Consider the following 23,278-nt stretch of genomic DNA (forward strand, 5'->3'; position numbering starts at 1 on the left):
ATATTATTTCATATTGTGGTAGATTTTGATATTCAACATTGCACCAGTTAAGAACTCAAACGAGGGAAAGACATGAAATCCAGGGGCGGATGTTAAATGCTGTTCTGATTTCATTTGAACAATTCATTCTGGTCTGTGTTACTACTTACTAAATTTTGGAAGTTACAAATATGTGGCTCACCAATACAAACACATAGGTCCATGCTGTATGAAGGCACATAATTTAGAGTACAGTACTGTTTGCAAGCTCGTCATTTATTTGGAAAACTTTGGCATAATGACCAACCATTGAAATGATTAGCCAGGTATAGACAATATCTACACCCATAAATGGATGAATGATACAATATAATATGTCTCCATGCGCAATATTTACAGTCTCAATACTTACTCCTTGCTATACATTACATTATACACAAGCCGACCTCGTCCAGGTGATTCGGCGCAATAAAATGAACGAACAATATTTACAGCATCATCTCAAGCGTGTTTTGCCCAATGAAATATAGCAAGATATCAGTCATAAGTGGCTTCATGCTCCTTGACTCAACTGTGCAGTGCAAACTGATGCATCCAGATTAATCACTTAGTGGGTGCGTATGGTACACTTGGCACAGTCTAATGACATCAAAACCAAACGATGTACTGATGACATAAAAGTGTTCGACATTTCATTTTTTATCATTGTATTGGAGTTTAGCACAACAATATATTGTTCAAATAATACCTCTATAACAGTGTCAATTGATATTATCGGAATTGTCTTTGTAAAATGCAAATTTTTAGTCCACCTCTTTTTTGTGGGGTCTTATTAGATTGTGCAGGTGTACCTAATGACATTATTTCATTGAAATAATGCAAATACCGTATGTTTACAGCATTGCTCTATCAACTACTAATTGGTTACAGTACATATGAAAATATTGTTCTTGTGCCGATTTCTCCTGAAACATTTCACAGTAAAGGGCGCTACTCATATCTGCAAAGACAGATTCGGTCTTACCTCGTTTTTTTTGGTGTGTGTGTGTGTGATTGCATTAACGTATTATTTACACTCAGTGTTGCAGCAATTAGCAGTTTATATAGAAACCTCGGACACAATTGTTTGGGTTTTCAAAAGCTATGAGCAAACAGAAGCCGAGATGGCAGTTATAGTTGATCACAAATGGAATAATTGTAGGTTTAGTCATTATTAAAAAACGTTTGCTATTGGTGTGGAATTCACTGTAGGGCCATGCTGACTATGCCTACTTGTAAGCCAAATAACAATGTCATAAAGGAACACGACACATTTGGTTTACTGTAATATCTTCACAGCTAACTGGTCCATAGACAGTATCGGCTACTTTGTACTACTTTTTATTTTGTAAGCATCCTAAGATGCAGCAAAAGGAGGACAACCACACGCCATCAAATGATTTGAGTTTGTTATAACTGCACTGGTGCCATTAATTCAGTGCACTTCGGCATGATATTTACATTTAACGAAGCAAAGATTGTGGATTTAAATGAGTAAGGAAGAATAAAGTTGAGTACTTTTTTTTGATTTTGCCTACCCGGATCAGGTTTGCTGCTGAATCTGAATATGTATGAAGAAAAAGCTGCATCTCACTACAGGATAAATACCAAATACCAGTTATTAAACCACGACTTGGATTCTTCAACCCGTCATTGTCAGTTGGTCTGAATGATGAGAAATGCATTGGAAACTGTTAGTACTTTCACAAAAGGTTCAAATTATGTGATGAAATCCTCCATAATTTCTCTCACTCTCATACAGTTTGGTGTAACTGTAAAATATCCGAAACACCTCTCAGTATGATGCAGCGCAGAGGATCTCATTAGTTTCTGCATTTGTACCAAACAAGGAACCCAGTGTGTCTTTTTTTTTAATGGCAACCGAGATTAAATCGGTGCATTTGACAAAGGCCACTGCAACTTTGTATTCGGAACCAGAATTTTAGCTATCTAATTCCAGATTCCAGCGTGAAAGAGAGTTATTCTAGTTTATTATAAACATGATCAGTGAGCCTTTTCTACCCCTTTTTCTTTAAGGTGTGAATTAATGACTGGACTCCCAACTTTCTTCATTTCTCTCCGCTGGGCCAAGTTTGAGGACTGAACAGGTTCGAGGACCGGTGCTGGAGTACAGCGCCTCAAGGCCGAATAGGTGGCAGACAGCGCCCCCTGGTGGATGACAAAATAAGTCTCGTTTTAAAACAACAACAATAACTCAACACTACCACCTGATGGGCACAATGAGGATGACAGCTGTTGCCTACCTTGACAGTGAGCATGTCTTGTCTGGCGAGGACTCGATCAGAGAGCTGATCTCGCCCAACAATCCAGGGATGGCGAAGGACCTAAAAAGAACCAAACATATGTTGTACTGTAATACCAACGCCTAATACATAAATACACCAACATTACGATACAAGAACATTCATGTGTACATACTGGAGAAAGAAAACCATAACAATTCTCAAAGCTTTTGCTATTTATGTGGCAAAACGCACCAATCAGACATAATATTTGCTACACTTGCACAACAATGAGGGAAAATCTGCCTTTATAAAGTTTGACCTCACTATCTGAGAAGTACTTTGTAACTATATTGTCTGACAAAAGTGATTTCTTTTTTTGGGATACAGCTTTTAATATCGTATGTCTTTATATTCTCCTATTCGGGTCGTATACAAATGTGACTTTATTTGGTGGTGGAGGTGAAAAATGATTATTACAAATACCTGGGGGGCAGTCAGGCGCTGATGGGGGTCTACATGGAGCATCTTAGTCACAATGTCCTGTTAAACATACGCAGGCACTGTAATGCTGAGTTCAACCACTAAATAGAAGAAATCAAGTATTTGTTTGTACAGCAGCACACATGTATGCCGAACCTTGGCAGCGTCTGACACCAGGTCCCAGTTCCCTCCACTGATGATGAATTTGCCGCAGCCAATTTGAGCCAGAATTTCCTCCGCTGAGTCTTCGGGACTGCTGGCAAATGGACTGAAACTTGAGTGCAAATAGAAGGCGAAAACGGTTCAGGGCAGAGAGACGGACGGTCAAAAGTGTGACCACACATTAAACCATGTGGAGACACACTACAATAGAGCCACATGATAGTCACTGTACAAACTTGCAAGCTTACCCGGCAATCATGGTGTACAGCAGGATTCCCAAGCTCCAAATGTCACATGCAGCATCGTAACCCTGCTTCTTTAGAACCTGCACAAGCAAACACAAATGACAAAACATCTCCAAAGATGTGCTTCATTTATGTTTTTATCGGGCACTCGTTCCAATACCAATAACACATGGAAACCTTTAGTTTATTGACTTTTTCAAAATTCATCAATATTTTGGACTGATTGGCTAGGAGAAATCACAATGATGGACTGATTATGAGTCTGCAGTGATGCGGACTTTGTATCGGCCCGTTGTGGTAAAGAAGGAGCTAAGCCGAAAGTCGATCTACGTTCCTACCCTCACGAGCTGTGGGTCGTGACCGAAAGAACAAGATCCCGGATACGGATCTCAGACTAGAGTCGCTGCTCCTCCACATCGAGAGGAGCCAGATGAGGTGGCTGGGGCGTTCTGATTCGAATGCCTCCCGGACGCCTCCCCGGTGAGGTGTTCCGGGCACGTCCCACCGGGAGGAGACCCCGGGGACGACCCAGGACACGCTGGAGAGACGACATCCTTCGTCTGGGCGTCCCTGCTAAATCTACTCCCCCCGCGACCCGACCTCGTATAAGCGGTAGAAAATGTAGTTGTCGCAGTACTTTTGCAATGACAATGAAATTGAATCTTTCCATCCATCCATTTTCTGAGCGGCTTCTCCTCACTCCTCACTCGCGGGCGTGCTGGAGCCTATCCCAGCTATCATCGGGCAGGAGGCGGGGTACACCCTGAACTGGTTGCCAGCCAATCGCAGGGCACATACAAACAAAATAGAGTCGAATATGCCTGTCGTATGTCCATTTGAACACCAGAGGGCAGTATTTAATGTTTCAATGAGGCCTCGAGTAGTGAACTTTAGTGTAGTGACGTCTCAATTCAAGTAGGAAGTCCTACACTTTGAGTTTCGAGTCATTTAAACAACAAAATAAAAGTATATGTTAACATATATAATGTTTATATATTTAATTAATATGCATATATGTTCTATTATTATTATTTATATTATTAGTTTATTGCCCCTTCAAAACACATTGATAATAGGTTTCCAGTTATTCTATGAAAATCCTATGCTTCGACTTACTTTTTCCTCACTTTATTTGTGACATTAAACAGACCTCTCGCAAACAAGAGTTTGCATCCAGTAGTGCTGCAGTTAGTAATCGATTTCTTTCTACTGACAATTCAATCAGAATAATCAAGTATGTGGATAAAAATATATTTGTGCCTGGTAAAAGAGCAATTATGAATACGCAAGAGAAAATGAGACATTTCACTTACTAATAAATTGGTTTCCTTTTAGATAATCAACAGTATTTTTTCTTAAATTTACATTGTGCATAGAGCAGGAAACTGCATTTTCTTGTCTCTAAACATTTCTAATGAGGCTATTTCAAACACATATATATATATATATATATATATACACATATATACATATATATATATACACACACATATGTTGGTTTGACCTGACTGACCAGAGCAGTGATTTCCAAGCTTTATGGAGCCAAGGAACATATTTTACAATCTCACGGCACACCAACAAACAAAAATGTCACAAAAAGTGGATACATGAATTACTGTATGTGCTTCCTGCCATCTAATAGAAGACCATTCATTTGTTCTGTCTGTCACTATGCCTCACTGGCATAAATAGTGGAACAAAGATACATTATTGATTGTAAATATATATTTTTTGAGCAATTAAGTACACAAGTATATACAGTAAATGAACAGGTCATTTAAATAGACATTCCTCCATCTTGTGATCGGATCGGTGATCGGTTATCGTTTTTTTAAACTCACTGATCAGTGATCGGCCCCAAAAATCCTGATCGTGTAAAGCCTACTTTTTACCGGTCGGTAAATAAAATGAATAAAAAAAGAAACACAAGACTGATTCTTGAGAACGCTACACTGAATAAACCAGACTGTAATGAACAGGAAATCTAGACAGCGCATGGACGGCCCGCCGTGAAACTATTTGCATGATCGCTCACAAAGCTAGCTGCTATTGCTAACGAAAACTTCAAACAATGCAATAATTAACGTCCTTATTGTTACGTTAATTGTTGTAGATTTATGTTGTACTGTCCCCCCCCCCCCCCCCCCCCCCCCCCATGAAACCACTACTTTAGGTAGTGTGTGAGAGAATGACCTCTTGGTCAATTCCTTTTTGAGAGTGTACCCATTGGGGTGTTAAATGTTTCTAACTAACTCACTCACTCACTCACTCACTCACTATAGCAGCATTAGTGTAGTACATTTTGAATTAATAAATAAACAGTAAGACCCGAAATATTATGTTGTCACTTTTCCTGGAGTATAACAATAAGTGACATATAGCTGAAGAATGAGACGCTACGACTTTGGTTTCTCAGTGCTTTGGTCAAAGTCTTTTCAAGTCAGTTGGTTTTAGTCCAAGTGAAGTCACGAGTCATTGCTGTCCAAGTCGAGTTGCAAGTCTTTTAAGATATTGTCAGGTCCAGTCTAAAGTCATCAAATTCGCGACTCGAGTCTGACTCGAGTCCAAGTCGTGTGACTCGAGTCCACGCCTCTGCTTCAAAGACTCATGACCTGGACTTTAAAGTTAACTGTTTCTGGATCCATCGTTTGTCACTGGACTTGTCACAGCTGATATTGAAAGTAATTTCCAACTGTTGCCGTGGATTGGTGTACTGCACTTTGTGTTCTACACACACCAGCAACAGTCTGGCAACCTGGCAATGAGTGAGTCATCGGTAGAGCCTAAAATAGGTGGACGTGGCTGACTGGCTATGACAGACTGTGACAACACGTCCCATTCTAATCCATATGTCGTGCCACCCTTTGAAGCTATACTGTAACCGCTTTAACTCTTCTTGGAAAGCTTCTCCGTGAGGATTAGTTGTGTGTTCGTATGCGAGTCAAGTCGGGTGAAGGAATACTTTGGGCGATATATAGTGGACTTTTCATAAAGACGACACTAATTATGGCCGCTTTGAAACTTACCTCCGGTGCCATGAACGTTGCTGTGTAACATGGAGTCATCAGTAAGCCATTTTCAGCCCTCAGCTGTTTGGCGAAACCAAAATCACATATCCTGAGGCATTCTGGGAGTCCTCTGTCATCAGCGTAGCGAATGTTGCTGGGTTTCAAGTCCCGATGCACGACCTGAAAGAGAACAATCATTTTTACACTTTTTTTTTTTTTTAATGGTTAACTAAAAACAACAAATAAACAATATATATGGTGTTTTTGGCTGCATCAATCTCACCCCCTGGGAATGCAAATACTCCACAGTCTTGGTCAGTGTGCAGATGATATCGGATGCATCTTTCTCTATGAAATTTGGCATGGTCAACACTCTGTCGAGCAGCTCACCTCCTCTCAACAAATTCTGAACCAGGTATACGCAACGGCCATCATCAAACACCTAAAGACAGGAGCACAAACATATACATACTTAATCTAAGTATCTTTAAAAAATAAATCACTTAAATTGTGTCAATACAGATTCTCGAAGTGTGTTTCACTTACGTCTTTTAACATGTTGATATTGGGATGCTGTCCATATCTTAATAGAATCTCCATCTCTTCAGATGGATCTTTTCTTCCTTTGTCAATAATCTGCAAAACATAATGTGCTCATTAACTGTCCATTAAGTACCACTTACTGAGAAAAAGACTCACGTCTGTTACTACAAATGCAGTTTTTTTCTAAAAATTATTTAAAATAATGTTTATTGTGGTTGTAATAACAGTGTAGAAGGCCAAACTCCAATTCACACCATGTTTTAATCTAGTTCTCTAGTGATACGCAAAACCGAATTAAATGTTCCGCTGTTTTCTAAATTTTAAGTACAATACGTTTGCATTGAATCTTTGAGAACTATGTGTTATACAAACGGTGTTTATTTTGTATTTTTTTAATTTTAAGCACAACATTGACGTTCAAACCATGCATAATGTTATCGTGGTTTACAATAATAAAAAATAGACTTTTTAGGAATTGAAACCATTGCCTTGTTTTCGATGAACACTTGCACCTCAATGCAACTGAATTGAAATGCTGTTCGATATGGTAGTGTTTGTACTTGGAGAGACAAGTATATTTTGAGGTGACACTTGTGAGTCACTGCACTAACCATTAGACAAGGGCCTTGACATCCTGGTGGAAGCACACCTTACCTATTATTAATTGAATATATAAAGGGACCCAATTACTGTTTAACTATTATTTGAACCTGTTTGCAGTATGACAACAACTTCTGTATTTTGATTCGTTCGGTTTGGACCTTCTGATCTCTAACACCAAGTACATTACAACAGTGGAAGAAAATGAAAAAGAGCCAGGAAAAGAGGTTAAAATAATGCAAATGTAGAAAAAGAAAGTTTAATCATTAAACTTTATGGAATTTTACTCAGCTTCAAGTGGCCCCGTTTGCATACAGATGCTTCCAAAGGTACTAACAAAATATTTTAGCTTTTCTTTCTCATGTCTCCTCTCAATCTTTTTGTATTCTGAATATGACAAGATTTAATGAGTACTGTACAGTATTCATTTTCACTAAGCGACTTGGTAACGATGAAATTGTTTTTTGCACCAGTGCCAAGCAGAGAAGGATGTAGCCCCATGTAGGTAATACTGGATTGACAGGACAAACATTCGAGAATGTGCCAACGCAACAAGTGTCAAGCCTTCACAGAAGAATACAAATAACAAAGGTGGCCTGAATAAAAGCTGAATCCTACGTGTGTAGTGTGGGCACACAGGGAAGTAGAGTAATTCTTGACCTACAGTATTTAACACACACAAAGCTTTATCTCACTCACAGGCCAAAACTAGCTTAGCCAAATCACAATACAGTCGCCCGCTATGTATTTCACATTTGAAAAGCCTTACAGTACAGTGTAAATTACTGCTGGCACACTAGTTGCATTTGTAACAAAAGCGCCATCTGTGCCTTAGTATGAAATGTGTTTCTAAAATCTTTGCTTGATGCCAACTTGATCCTCCCCGCAAACTGAGTCTGCTCAGTATTTCTCGACATACCAGATGACACGGTGTGTATCGCTTAACTGTAACAATAATAATACAGTATAATGAATATATGTGGACTCTTCCGCTGAAGCTCCCACTGTGTATGATGATTGTTTCTCTCAAATAAAGCGTGTCACGCAGCGGTATAATATCAAATATTAGTGTGATGTTTTGTCTCCAAATAAATATGCTATTCCTTCTAAATGCCTTTTATTGTTCACCCCAAATCTGAGCATGCTGAAACATGTAGCCAATTCTTGTGACAAAATGCTTTGTGTTCCAAAACATTATGGCGTAATTTCAGAGTCGAATAACATAGCTAATTCTCAATCAAATTCTGCAGAATTTTATCGAGAACCCATGACCTCTGAACTGTAAGGCGGATGTGCTAACCAGTCGTCCACCGTGCCGCCTGTTTGAATTTATTTTTTTACAAAATAAAAGGTTTTGTGGGACTTTTAAGGCATATTTAATGCCCCCCCCCCAAAAAAAACAAATGTTGGTCACATTCAGACTCGTACAGTGTTACGGACATTTGACCTTAGAGGGTCCACTGTACATGTTAATAATGTATCATCTTACTACCTTCACTGAATATTCCACTGCAGTCACTCTATGAAGACACCTCCGGTAGACTGAGTTGGCTGCCTGGCCAACTTCCTCCTTCAGGTCATAAATGTCATTGAAGGCCACATCGCCACGGAGATGCTACACGGAGACAGACATAATTATTTGTATTCATCTCATGGATTGGGAGCATTAGCGTGTTGGTCTTACTTCCTACATGCATCATGTACCTGTGCGATAGGATTAATGGTATTTCCCTCCTGGTGGGAAGGCAAAATGTTGGCCACACTTGGCTCCTGACTTTGATTAGTGGCAACAAAACTGAAGCCACGGAACAGCTGGTGTGTGTTTGCACTGGGTGGGATGCCAGGAGAGTCTAGATTGGCAAAAACAAACACAATCACATGAACATGCACATACCAAAGACTTTGATTTGTTTTTTTTAAATCTCATTTGGTTTATCTATGTGCGTATTTATGCATGTGTGTGTGTCTGTGTGCTCGGTGGCTACCAGTAGGTGTTCTGGAGGTGAACTCTGGGTCGAAGTGAAACGTGTCCTCGGGTCTTCCAACTGTTGGTTTGAACGGCGGCCTAACTTCCTTCCTGTACAACTTCTATAGAAGAGAAACAACAACAACCACAACTCAATTCTTAACAGCAGTGTTGTCAGCGAAAGTAAACACCTAGACCTAGAAATCGATTTATTTCAACATCTAGGAGGAAAACAATAGTATGTAGTAGCGTGTTTCTTTAATGTGTATTCAGTTTAAACCTTTGACTACATTGCTGTTCATTTAAATCCCTCTCCAATTCATTTAAGTGTAATACTTTTCCTATGGGGAACTCTACTGTAACGTTAGTAAAAGTATTAAAATCCCTCACTGAACAAAGGCGGCCTGACAGTTACCTGCGGTTACAATCATTTCACTGGTGTTCAATGTATAAAAACATAAATTGGTCTCTTTCATTGTTAATAGACTTCAAATAAAAAATGTATTGGTTGTGGAATCTCGTGATGCTAATTGCGACTGACTGGACAGAACGCCATCAACACCATTCGCCGGGAGTCGTACGGTTACAACCTCGCTCACAGATGATGAAACCTCCTACTCGAAAGGCTATTAAAGCTAAGAGGATTAGTATGTTGCAATATAATTTGAAAAACTGGCAAAATGGGAAGTAGAGGATTCTGCCGGATGGCTCATGATTCAATACTGTGGCCACCTCAGCTGCTGAGTGTATTGAATTGTTAGAATACAGTTACTGTATTGTGCGTAGCCAATAATTTAAAAAAAGAACGGTCAGCATATACAACGTTGTAGGGCAATGTTTTATACCCACACTCCTGTAATGCATATCAAAGTGCATGATGCATTTTATTTTTCCATTTACAGCATTAAAATGTTTGTCAACTCACATTCCAGTGGATCGACGCAAAGAAACGATGACTTTTTATTTCATCCACTCCATCTTGGCCTGCACCTGTGGAACACACATTAATATAAGGTAATCTAGAATTGCCCAAATACCCACACGATCGAATATAAATATAAAATTGAAAGTCTTCGTGCTAAGAGGACTCCATGGCAAATGTCGATTACATTTGAACACCATAACCTGCAGTTGACTTGAATGTCATTTTATAGCTTAGTTTTCAAACTCGCAAGTTTCACTGCTATGGAAACTCCATTCATTTTAGAATATATAATATCACCATGTGAAGTGAAATAGAATCGCCCACATTGATCCTGTACTGTATGTGTGAGAGGACCAGCGTTCGCCGACTCGCCGGTGTTTAAACCACTTCAGAAGTGCTGAACCATCTGCAGCCATCGCAATTGACACCCCGTCCTATCCGAAGAACTGTACAGTCATGTTGAATGCATTCAACCATCCTGTTCAGGGTTGGTCAATCACACATCGTAAGACCTGAATAACTTCAATGTACACAATACCTAGACGGTTAGCAGGGTTCCTCTTGAAGAGTGCTCTTAATAAACTCTGCACCTCAGGACTAAGGAACTGTGGCATCCCCAATTTGGCCCTTCAAAGATAGAAAAACAAACATTTCTTCACCCATTCATGTTTTAATTAAGACATCGACATAACTGCAGTTAGTTTGTTTCACTGGTGGTCAAAAGGTACAAGCATACTTGCGTGCAAAAGCCAAAACAGAAACACAACAGCACTAGCAGTCGAGCACAAAAACAGTATCAACATTATAATCATGATTCTTTTCCTGTAAATTCGAGATGGATATTTGACCTTGATTAACTAGAAGGAAAAATTACAAGCAATGTTAGTTGGAGACTCTCAAAATGTGTCTATGAGTTTCCATAGTGGAGGTCTTCATGGATGTATAGCTCAACTTCTCATAGCCTGAAGTCATGTTGTGCTTCTTCTTCAGGCTACAAACTAATTGAGACTAAATCAACAGCACTGGTCTTTTTTTTTTTCTTCTTGTTTTCTTTTGCAGCCCAGGAGTGTACTTCATTTTCTCTCAACTGTTACAAGACATGATTTCTCAACAATTAATTCCACTCATCCATCCATCCATCCATCCATTTTCTGAGCCGCTTCTCCTCACTCGGGTCGCGGGCGTGCTGGAGCCAATCCCAGCTGTCATGGGGCAGGAGGCGGGGTACACCCCGAACTGGTTGCCAGCCAATCGCAGGGCACATACAAACAAACAACCATTCGCACTCACAGTCACGCCTACGGGCAATTTAGAGTCTCCAATTAATGCATGTTTTTTGTGATGTGGGAGGAAACCGGAGTGCCCGGAGAAAACCCACGCAGGCACGGGGAGAACATGCAAACTCCACACAGGCGGGGCCGGGGATTGAACCCGAGTCCTCAGAACTGTGAGGCTGACGCTCTAACCAGTCGTCCACCGTGCCGCCTAATTCCACTCAGTCAACCAAATTTCTAACAATCAATCAACTAATTTATTCCCATCCTGAAAGGAAATAATGCTAAGCGTATTGCTTCTTAAAAAAATAAAAAAATAAACCCCAAAAAAATAAAAAAATAAATAAACATCAATCAATGACAAAAGGATTTCATCTTACTTTAGAATAAGAGCCATTGTTTCTTTCCGGTCTTTTCCTTGGAACGGTAAGGACCCTGTCAGCATCTCAAACTGCAACACAGACAAGAATAGTGTTTAGAACCCATTGTACTTGATATGTGCTAATTTATATTATTAAAACTAGAAATCCTTTTTTTAATCAACGTTTGAGACTTTTCTATTCTGAAATGAATGTTTATGTTTTTTCAGAAATTCTCATTGGCTTCCCCCCTTTCGTCTTCCAAATTGGTGAATTTCACAGTAAGGGGTTTCCAATGCTTGAATTGTTTTTTGCTTTACTTTACACAGTGACGACACCCCTCCCCGGTGCCCTGATGTGGCAGCCATCTGTCAGTGAATGTTAACCTCATTTCCAAAATTAGTCAACAAAGCCACTGACTGACAAACAAGCAGATGCATGATGACTGGACGTGACAGGACATAATCTCAGAGATATGGCAATTAAGCATATTTTCTGCCATTAAAAAAAAAAAAGGCAAATGAAGAGATGAAACAGTCGGACTAAAAGAGAGAAACCAAATCTCACCATTAGTACCCCAAACGACCACCAGTCTGCACTTTGTGTATGCCCCCTCCTGTTGACCACCTCTGGAGCCATATACTCGATGGTTCCACAGAAGGAATATGCTCTTTTATCATGATCGATGGCTTCCTTACTCAAGCCGAAATCTGGTGACAGACAAAATGGTCCGTGTTTAGGAGGAGGAGAAGAAAACAGAGTTCAGGTATAGGTAGACTTGGATGTACTTACCAGTTATCTTTATATGTCCTTCTTCATCCAGGAGAATGCTGTTGACAATGACAGAAATTGATACGTTCATTAAGTAATTGACTAACGGCTCTAATGATACAGGCCTATGCCAAAGACAATGTAAAAGACAACATTTAATAAATCCACATCACGGGGCTGGGCATAACGATTGATTCATAAATTCATTGATCGGTAAGAATTTTGCGTTGGATTGATAGTTTATTCATCATATCTTCAAGAAATTGAAACAAAATGTCGTCCACTACTTGACTGCAAGCAGCAGAGACCATGTTGATTTTGTCACACTTTGCAGTCTGAAGAACAACCGATGGGAAGTTGAACTACATACATGCTCAAGTAAATTCCTCTGGCAGCATTATTCTTCCCAATGTGACATAACAGTACAGAACCTCTCAACCTAGGAAAAATACTATGTTATATAGAATTGAAACAATTACAGTATTACGATGAATTGATGTTTAATTTCCCTCATAGTTGCTCAGGAAATGCAGTCAAATGCCCATCCCTACTCTGTTGCCGCCATTCAATTCTTAAGGCTTTGTTTTTGAAAGGCTATATACAGTACCTCTCACATACTTAATAGATGCATCCTGCGTCCAATATTACACCCGGCTGCTAAATCCTAAATTGTAAAAATGTGGACTGTGCAGTCTTGTTGACAAACGGGCAAACTAAGCTGCGAATATCCCCCATCCCCCCCCCCCCCCCCCACGCGCCCCTGAAAAACAAAAACCAAGCGTGCTAATACTTTTCAGGTTTGAGGTCCCTGTAGATGATTCCCAAACTGTGTAAGTGGTCCAATGCCAAAGCCAACTCTGCCAGGTAAAACTTGACATCCTCTTCCGTAAACATCACCTGGAAGAAATGAATATAGACTTATCAAAACATGTCCATTGCATTAATGCATTCAGGGAGAAACTATACCGTCGACATGTGGACTTTCATAAGTCTGTGTTATATTGTTCAAACCTTGAACTACAAAGACATGACATTGTTTAAAGCTGACAAATACCAAACTAACCTCTTTCGACAGACGAGTGAAAAGGTCCCCCCCTCGGAGAAAGTCGAGGATTAGATAGAGCTTCCCTTCTGTCTGGAAGGCTACACACATGCACGCACGCACACGCACACACACACACACACACACACCAGATATGACACATTGGGGCTTAACAACTGTGTTAGGGCTTTAGTATAATCACTGTGTTATTTCTGAGCACATATTTAGAGCTGAAAAGGTGAAAAAGTGGGCACGTCCCAGAGTGGAAAAATTGTTAAATACAGTCATCCATCACTTATATGGTGCAGTGCTTTGCAGAGTATTTTTTTTTTTTTTTTGAATAGTACGGTACAGTACAGCTCCATCATTAGCTAATTGAATATAGGCGCTGGTACTCTTTCAAGCATTTTATTAAACAAACAGTAATAAAATACAGGAATCTAATGTATATTCTTAGTACACCTGCCGTAGCCTTAACTGACACCGTCTCTATAAACCATAGTGGCTAATTCCATAGCTAGATGGCGCCTACCAGTGTGGTCGCCTCGGTAACGCGCTCTCTAGTATTGTCTTTGTTTTTGTGTTTTTCGTCCGTCTTTGGAGACCTTACACGACTCACTTACACAAGGGGAGAACTGCTAACCATCAAGGAGGCTACTCCGGACTTTCTGTCACCAACTTTCGAAAATCCGCTCAGTTTTTTCCCCGAGTTACTCACCGGAGCGGCGTCCGCGGTTTTCGGCGCATGGATGCGGAAGCGGCGCCACAGAGGAAAACGAGCCGGCATTCAGGTGAAACTCCGCAAGAGAGGACACAGATTGGCGTTCCCGTCGATCCTCCTCGCGAATGTACGCTCCCTACCCAACAAAATGGACGAGCTTCATCTTCTGTTAAAGACCAGTAAAGACTTCGGACGTTCCGCGGCCATGTGCTTCACGGAGACCTGGCTTTGCGACGCTGTACCCGATGGCGCCGTCACGCTTCCCGGCTTCAACATTCATCGAGCGGACCGCGACATGGAATCATCGGGGAAAACGAAGGGCGGCGGGATATGCCTCCATATCAACGAAAAATGGTGTACGGACGTCACGGTGCTCAGCACACACTGCAGCCCGCATTTGGAGTCGCTGTTTTTGAACTGTAAACCATTTTACTCGCCACGTGAGTTTGCATCGTTTATACTGGCTGGAGTCTATATTACACCGCAAGCTAACACGAACGCCGCATTGCTAACCCTCGCCGAACAAGTCAACGAAATTGAAAAAAAAACACCCGGACTCACCCCTCATTATTCTCGGGGACTTTAACAAAGCTAAACTCAACCACGAACCCCCTAAATACAAGCAGCACATCGACTGTCCTACCAGGGAAAATAATACTTTAGACCACTGCTACACTACGGTAAAAAACGCATACCGTGCTATACCTCGTGCAGCCCTGGGCTCGTCTGATCACTGCTTAATTCACTTAATACCGACGTACAAGCAAGAACTTAAATGTGCGAACCCTAAAGTGAAAACAGTCAAAAAGTGGACCAATGAAGCCAAGATGGAACTTCAAAGCTGTTTAGACTGCACAGACTGGAGTGTCTTTGAAAATTCAGCTGGCAGCCTGGATGAATATACGGACACTGTCACATCCTATATCAGTTTCTGTGAAGAGGTTTGTGTACCAACAAAATCATTTCGGACATTCAACAACAACAAGCCGTGGTTCACTGCTAAACTTAAGCAGCTTCGCCAAGCTAAGGAAGATGCATATCAGAGCGGGGACAGGGCCCTGTATAATCGAGCTAGAAACCAGCTGACAAAAGAAATTAACATTGCAAAGAGGATCTATGCAGCAAAGTTGGAAAAACAGTTTAGCGCGAACGACTCAAAATCTGTCTGGCGTGCATTCCAATCGCTGACTAATTACAAGCGACGATCCCCCCAAGCTGAGAACAATAGCACACTAGCCAACGACTTGAATACCTTCTATTGCAGATTTGAAAAGGACAGTTTCACTCCACACACCCACCCGGCCGCACCCGCGACCACAACCACACCTCTGACTTCTGCGTTAACCATCCATGAACAGGATGTGAGACGCATCTTCAAACAACAGAAGATTAACAAAGCGACAGGACCGGACCATGTGTCCCCATCCTGCCTCAAAGTCTGCGCGGACCAGCTCGCTCCAGTCTTCACTCAGATCTTTAACAGATCTTTGGAAATGTGCGAAGTTCCTTACTGTTTCAAACGCTCCACCATCATTCCAGTCCCCAAGAAACCTGCAATCTCTGGTCTGAATGACTACAGGCCTGTCGCTTTGACATCTGTGGTCATGAAGTCCTTTGAACGTCTCGTGCTGGACCACCTCAAGAGTGTCACAGGTCCCCTGCTGGACCCCCTGCAGTTTGCCTACCAAGCGAACAGGTCTGCAGATGACGCAGTCAACATGGGACTGCACTTCATCCTAGAACACCTCGACAGTGCAGGGACCTACGCGAGGATCCTGTTCATGGACTTCAGCTCAGCGTTCAACACCATCATCCCTGAACTCCTTTCAACCAAGCTTCTGGAGCTGAACACCCTCAAGACGGTAGAGATGATCGTGGACTTCAGGAGGCATCCTTCGCCACAGCTGCCCCTCACGTTGTCCAGCTGCCTTGTGTCAACCGTCGAGACCTTCAAGTTCCTGGGAATTACAATCTCTCAGGACCTGAAGTGGGCGAACAACATCAACTCCGTCCTCAAAAAGGCCCAGCAGAGGATGTACTTCCTGCGGCTTCTGAGAAAGCACGACCTGCCATCGAAGCTGCTGAGACAGTTCTACACAGCGGTCATCGAATCAGTCCTGTGTTCTTCCATCACAGTCTGGTTTGGTGCTGCTACAAAAAAGGACAAACTCCGACTGCAACGGACAATCAAAACTGCTGAAAGGATTGTCGCTACCCCCCTACCCACCATTGAGGACTTGCACGCTGCCAGAACTAAGACAAGGGCGTGCAAAATCCTCTCGGACCGTCTGCACCCCGGTCACCGGCTCTTCCGGCTCCTTCCCTCAGGTAGGCGCTACCGATCAACGCAAACTAGAACTAGTAGACATTCCAACAGCTTCTTCCCTCTTGCGATCAACTTCTTAAACACCTAACCTATAATTCCATTACAACAAGCTGGCAATTTTTTGACTTGAGTTCGTTGTCACATTTCTGTGGGGCCAATTATGTATTACTCGTGCACTCACTGCAGTTGTCTCGCCATGCTGCACTATTTGCATATACTGGCCACTCATGCCAGAGTAGCATCTGCTCCATTTGCACACTGATTGAGGAGTATCTGTAACATTTGCACAACCAACATTGTCCCAGATGATCGCACTACTCGTCACTTTAAACCGCATACACTCCTTGAAGTCTCAGCGCCCTTTGCACAATGGTCATTGCACCGGACTATTGCAATATTAGTCGTTCGAACTGCTCTAAGTGCTAGAGGACTCTGCATCTTTTTGCACAATTGTTTTTTGTCAATGTCTTTATGTCCCCAAAGTGTTCTGTAAATTGACTGTCTGTTGTACTAGAGCGGCTCCAACTACCGGAGACAAATTCCTTGTGTGTTTTGGACATACTTGGGAAATAAAGATGATTCTGATTCTGATTCTGAGCTAGGAAATAGCTCATAACATAAATACACATTGTCCAAGTGGGCAAAAATAATATCTGCACTCCTCATGCTTATATTGTGTTGGTCAATGGTGGAAATTTGTATACATGAAACATTTAAATATATAGAAATAATACAATAAATACTTGGTCGCTACTTGACTCATTTCATCTATTGCGGAGATGGTCTGGAAAGTAACCCCGCGATAAACGAGGGATTATTGGAACAAAACACATATGTCTTTGATACATGGGGCCTTAGTCTTAAAGCCAGACTTACCATAGTGTAGTTTCACTATAAATGGGTGGTTGACCTCTGCCAAAATGTCTCTTTCCATCTTGGATCGCACACGGTCCCGGACTGGGTAGGTGATAAGGAGAAATTTCATATTAATATTCTTGTGGCGAACCTCTAATACCTGTCGATGGCACGATGAAATTACATTTACTGGATGAAAAACAACAATTAGGATCGGAGCCATCCCGTGCTGTGCAGCGGTAAATGCAGCTGGACTGTTACCACATCACATCCGTCTTTCAACAAGACCACTTCAACTGAAGGGGTGCAGGTTAACAGGATTCAGGAATACCGTAGTGCAAAGACAAGGAGTCAACACATGACAACGGGGGCTCATTCATTCACAATAACACTCTCCTTCAATACCAGTTTATCTGAATAAAAAGTACAAACTGACCTCTTTTGCTCAAATCCCTTTGAATGTAGGGCACGCTGAGTTCAGATAACCATACAGTCGATACCCAATCGCCCAATGAATATTTGCCATTTATTTTTTAATGTGTCAAACTGGTGGTCCGGGGCCCAAATACGGCCCGTCACATAATTTTATGTGGCCTGCGAAAGCAGATCAAAATTGCTGATTGTGTTCTGGTGTAATGCCATTGAGATAGTTGCGAGCATTTTGTTTGTTTGTTACCAATTCCCCTTTGAAAGGAAATGTAATAGCTGGAAAACATGTTTTTATAGGCTTCTGATTTCAAAACTGCTTATTCATCAATGTATATGAGGTAATCTTTCATTTATATGGGTTCACAGTCATAGCGGCCCTCCGAGGGAAGTCCTAACTACGATGTGCCCCGTGACAAAAATGAGTTGGACACCCCTGCTGTGAGCCAATAGGTAATCGGACAGTAACAAGTTGCAACAACAACCATGTGGAAGACTTTCGCCAATTGTAGCTCACATTTGTGCTTCTCATTTCAATGTTGACCTTGTTGTCAACAGATGAAAAGTCATTTGCCGCCTTACCTTTAAGTGTGGCTTTCTTTAGGACTTTCATTGCATACAGTTGTCCTCTGTCCACGCCTCGGATCTTTCTCACCAGAAACACCTGAAAATGATTGACGTCATCCATCAGTGTCGTCAAGTCTACTAGTGGTACTACCAATGAGGGCACGGTGGTGCGTGCAGTTTTGGCGATTCTCGGCTCAGGCTCGATGTTCATTTATTGTAACTGTTGACCTTTTGAAAATACGTCATCATACTGGCTGTAATAGCAATAGTAGCCAGCCTTTTGCTACTTGCCTGTATGACGTTGCAACCTACTGGCTCAGTCATGCAAGGGGAAAAGCCTGCAGATGGGAGTTCACATCTGGCCAACTGTCATGGATTATTATTTGAATGATAGCGCCGACTGCAAAATCTTCATATGTGCTCATCACACCGATTTTCAAGATGTACCTTTCCATACGATCCCTGGCCAAGCACCTTCAGCAGCTGGAACTGAGAGGGGTCAGCTTTCTCAAAGCCTTCTTTCACATGGTGGCTGATGTCAATCTCCTTGAGTATGCTGTCATCCTGAGGAAGAAGAAAAAAGAGACAGTTACAGCAATTGTTTTTCAAACATACAGGGAATATTATATGGACACCGATTTCCAAGTGAAACTGCAAGAAACGTTTTGGTCTATTCGACCAGAAGAATACCTGTGAGATTATGAGTTTTATGGCTGTTGTGGTTTATCCTGAAGACGTTTGAAGGTGAAGGCTCTCGTGTTCTTCCTAACTCATTCAACCATGCATTTTATGGACCTTGCTTTGTGCACTTGGAATAGTTCCCAATAGGCAGCGCATGGGCCCTATTGGGGGAAGGAGAGAATTGTCCAAAATGTCTCGATACGATGGGAGATTCACGGGCAGCTAAAGTTTCTGCCCCAACCCCTGATAATTCATCCATTCATTAAGAAGTGTGTCCAATTATGACGTGTCTTTGAAGGGCAACAGAACTACAGTACAAGCCCGAGTGAAAAGGATGACAGTGCTTTTACATTGATCAAATTGGCCCAGTAAAATACACTATGTGTGTAAATTTGTATTTTTCATTCCTAACACCATACAGAGCGGACATTTATGCATACCTCAAATGGACACTGGCGATGAAGCATAATGTGAAGGGCCTTTTTTTTCCAGCCCATTCGGTCTGCTTGCCCAAGCATATGATCAACTGGCAACCCGCAATATACCACATTTGTCTAAGCTGTATTGGGAGAAGTCATTGTGGTGCTTAATGCTTTTAGCATTCATGAAACCGAATTGAAAGCGACCATCGGTATTGTACAAAAACCATGTCTAAGATTGAAGAAACAATATAATCGAAGTTTCGTTTGTGCCAATTTAATCAATCTAAAAGAACTCCAACAGATTGTTGACATTGACGTTGACTGTCCTATTATCACCGGAAAATACAATGTTGTTGTTTATTTTATTTTTTTTTGTCAAATAAATAAAGTTGATCACCATCCAGATCTTCCTCTTGCTTGAGACAACAATCCGCCCCATGCTACCTGTCAAATGCTTCTGACACGTTAGCGAGGAGATTCCCCATCACCACAGTTGCCAACCTGCTCGCCCACGTCGGGATCCTTTGATTCGCTCCAACTCTGGTGTCAACCTCAAGGCCCCAGGGCCAAATCTGGCCCGCCAAGTCATTTCATGTGGCCCGCGAAAGCAAATCATCGGTGTCAACTTCCATGATTCTTGCTCAAATTCTCATAAAACAATAACAATAAATAGTATCGTTGAGACATAGCAAGCATTTTCTGTTTATTATCCGTGATTTCTAATTTCAAAATTAGGTATCCATCCATTTGTTGTGTGTATGTGATCATATTACGAGGTGACTAAACATTTATATGGTTTCACAGTCAACGGCCCTCTGAGGGAAACTGTGACTACAATATGGCCCGCGACAAAAATGAGTTTGACACACCTGCTCTACAACATTAAACGAGGGTTGTTCTAAAACTGCTCTGTCTCAAAAAAAAAAAAAAAAAAAGGTTAGACTGATATTATCCTTACTGTAAATTGGCATTATACAAGTACAAATAAAATACAATTGAATGATAGTCTGTTTTGGGTTTGTGGAGTCATGAGAATTGATTCCCTAATCGGTGAGTAAAAGTGCGTCAGCCCGTGGAGAAACGACTCCATGGCGCCAGTATTGGCTTCACGAATGGAAATGTGTTCCTCTGGCCTTTTATCGCAGGGTCGTGATCCATCCAAGTATCACGTTACAGATACTGAGAGGCAAACGAGCAAGTAATCTGACATATTATGTGCTGGCTGTGGCCGCAAACAGCTCAGCAAAATGAGCTACATTTGTATTTCATTCCAGGATAAGTGTTTTTCTTCTATTTATATACCCAAATACAAAGTGAGCCGCTAAACGGCATGCTGCCGCCCGGTCCTGCTCTGATCTGTTTGGGCTATAAATAGATCTCCCTAGCTGTGGCATCCACTGAATCAATCTGTCTGGATCCATTTATCTATCAAGTCGCCCGCCCGCTAGTTTGCTCATCTGTCTGATTGCATTTCCGAGAGGCCCCCGTCTCTCTCAGGCGAAGCGGTGGCCCTCGGCTTAGCTCTCCCGGACCCCGGATGGAAAAACGAAGTCGGTGACACTGCAGCGGCAGTGACCTCACGCCTCGTTCCATTCCACAACAAACCGAATGACACGCATCCAAAGTACCGCAGCACTGGCATACGCTGCAAACTATATATGAAATGTCAAAAAGTTTGGGTTCGGCGAAGTTTTTCAATAACTCCTTTCGGTATTTGACTATGCAAACCACTGCAGAGTAGCTGTTCATTTTGTTGACATTATCATCCATTTCGTTTTCCCCGAAGCCCAATAAAAAGACCTAAAATGTCACGTTTAGTCATCAAATTGCATTACGAAGTCCTAAAAGGATCGAGAAAGCAGGAAATATTGTGTTGTTGTTGTTGTTGTTGTTGTTTTGGGGGGGGGGGGGTCATTAAAACAAAAAAATTCCTCATTAGTCGACTGCATAAGCCAAATAAACAATAAACTAATCGAGTGTCCGCGTCACAATCAAATTCTGTAGCTGCCCATTGTTCCTCCTTGCACGATTAGCTCAACGCATACGTGCACGTCACACATCCTGGGATGCGTCTCAATGATCTGCCAGGTCCAAACGTCACCCACCTCCAGCTGACAGAATCCCGTCGCGTTCTTGCTCCGGGCGGCCTTGTTCTTCAGGTAGATGGAAAACCATCTCTTCACGGTGAATTTTCGCGTGCTGGTATCCATGGCAACGATCAGACGTGCGCATCTATCCCATTTGTGAAGGACATCTCGCCTCCGTGTGGAGGTGAACACGCACGGACGAGTACGAGCGGCTTTGGTCGCCTTTCTAAAAGCGACGCGGTTCCTCCGCGTGTCCCGACTTGACGCGCTCGATGTGGCTTTTTAATTTCGCCATCATTTCCACGGCGTCGGGTTGCGTCCACCTGCAGGGTTGCTTTACCGCAGTCGAGCTTCCGTATATCGTCTCGTGTGCGCAGTGAGGAGAGGTGAGCAATTTCAATGGAGTTGTGCTGAATTCGGTGAAGGCGTGAGCTGCCGCCTCGCATCAGATCCCCCCCGTGCATACGGGCGTGCGTGCGTGTCTCCCTCCTCTTCCTGCTTCCCTCTTCTTCCTCCCGGCAGCATGCAGCAACAGCTGGCCAGATCACGTGCTGTCACCTTGTTTGTCCCCCCCAATGCAATGAAAGCACGGATGAAAAGAAGTTGAACCTGCACGGGAAACTGCACAACCGGTGGGGGGAATGTGTGACACGCTGGTGACACAATATCGATTTTTGAAATCCTTGTTATTGATTGACCCGTGCAGAGCTCCTGTGCGCGTGTGCACGTGCGCGGATCTGTCATATCAGCAGCTTTGCAGAGCTGCAGTGTTACATAACCAGCGGCGGGGAGGTTATTTAGTGAAAGCATTGGGTAAATAAAGACTTTTCCACGTCACCTGCAGTCAAGTGACCATCGCAAAATCGATCATTTGAATTGGCCATTTTTAATGACCACGAAATAGGCCAGCAGTAGCTCCTCTGTAAAGACTCGGGCCACAGGGGTGACGGCATGAACATAAAATGGTAACCATGTTGTTGGAGAGATGCTCGTCTCCTTCCTGACTACTGTCAATCTACCCTTGAGCAAGGCATCAACCCCAGAGCTGAAGAGGTGCAGTGCTGTCTGCACGCCACTTTCACTTGAATCTCTTCTTGCGTGCCTGCATGCGTGTGATCTAATAAAACAGCTTTACCTGGCTCTCCCAAAGACAGCAAATGATTCTATAAACTAAATTCATAATGTGTGTGTAAAAAAATAATAATTCAATGTTGAAAATCATTAACATAGTCATCATATGCCTATGTCGTATGGAAGAGATTCAGGATTATGGACATGGTGTCTTTGTGTAGATAGGATTAAAGCTCTGTAAGGAGATCGTATTAATATCCATACAGGGGGAGAAGATGCGTGCAGAAAGACAAGCTGAAAAACGGCATCAGCACAATAGTACACTCACTCGCCACAACAATCTCAGGGGATCCAAGAAGAGTAGTACCATCAGCTCTGCAATTGCAAAGACAATAATGATCAAGTTGTCAAATTCTTATATCTTTGCAAAGTTTCCCCACTTTGATGTTCAAGATCATCAAACAAACTGGAAACTATGTAATA

General features: G+C 42.1%; 2 protein-coding genes across 4 annotated transcripts in view; one reads left to right on the forward strand and one right to left on the reverse strand.

Moving 5' to 3' along the window:
* Window positions 1-237: 237 nt before the first annotated feature.
* Window positions 238-22,416, reverse strand: rps6ka2 (ribosomal protein S6 kinase, polypeptide 2). Of its 3 annotated transcripts, XM_061666487.1 has the most exons (22): window positions 21,743-22,416; window positions 18,982-19,098; window positions 18,550-18,631; window positions 17,563-17,643; window positions 13,661-13,740; window positions 13,388-13,494; window positions 12,619-12,656; window positions 12,394-12,536; window positions 11,848-11,918; window positions 10,732-10,820; window positions 10,194-10,258; window positions 9,288-9,390; window positions 9,007-9,152; window positions 8,795-8,917; window positions 6,706-6,795; window positions 6,443-6,601; window positions 6,178-6,339; window positions 3,155-3,231; window positions 2,901-3,018; window positions 2,748-2,804; window positions 2,283-2,363; window positions 238-2,187 (listed from the first exon to the last, which is right to left on the reverse strand). In XM_061666487.1, exons 1-22 carry the CDS (start codon window positions 21,845-21,847, stop codon window positions 2,023-2,025), a joined length of 2,259 nt encoding a protein of 752 aa, XP_061522471.1. In that variant the 5' UTR covers window positions 21,848-22,416; the 3' UTR covers window positions 238-2,022. The 3 variants fall into 3 exon arrangements, with proteins under 3 accessions (XP_061522471.1, XP_061522479.1, XP_061522489.1); XM_061666495.1 differs by lacking the exons at window positions 18,550-18,631; window positions 18,982-19,098; window positions 21,743-22,416 and adding an exon at window positions 14,358-14,496 and having other exon boundaries at window positions 17,563-17,632; XM_061666505.1 differs by lacking the exons at window positions 17,563-17,643; window positions 18,550-18,631; window positions 18,982-19,098; window positions 21,743-22,416 and adding exons at window positions 14,358-14,496; window positions 15,872-16,095.
* The window catches only part of myom2b (myomesin 2b), a 46,684-nt gene continuing 39,576 nt past the window's right edge, over window positions 16,171-23,278 (forward strand). The window contains exon 1 of the mRNA XM_061666456.1: window positions 16,171-16,688. The gene's annotated coding sequence lies outside the window, so the exon portion shown is untranslated. The remainder of the gene's footprint in view (window positions 16,689-23,278) is intronic.

The sequence above is a fragment of the Phycodurus eques genome, chromosome 2 (genome assembly GCF_024500275.1).
Source record: "Phycodurus eques isolate BA_2022a chromosome 2, UOR_Pequ_1.1, whole genome shotgun sequence".
Classification (NCBI taxonomy): domain Eukaryota; kingdom Metazoa; phylum Chordata; class Actinopteri; order Syngnathiformes; family Syngnathidae; genus Phycodurus; species Phycodurus eques.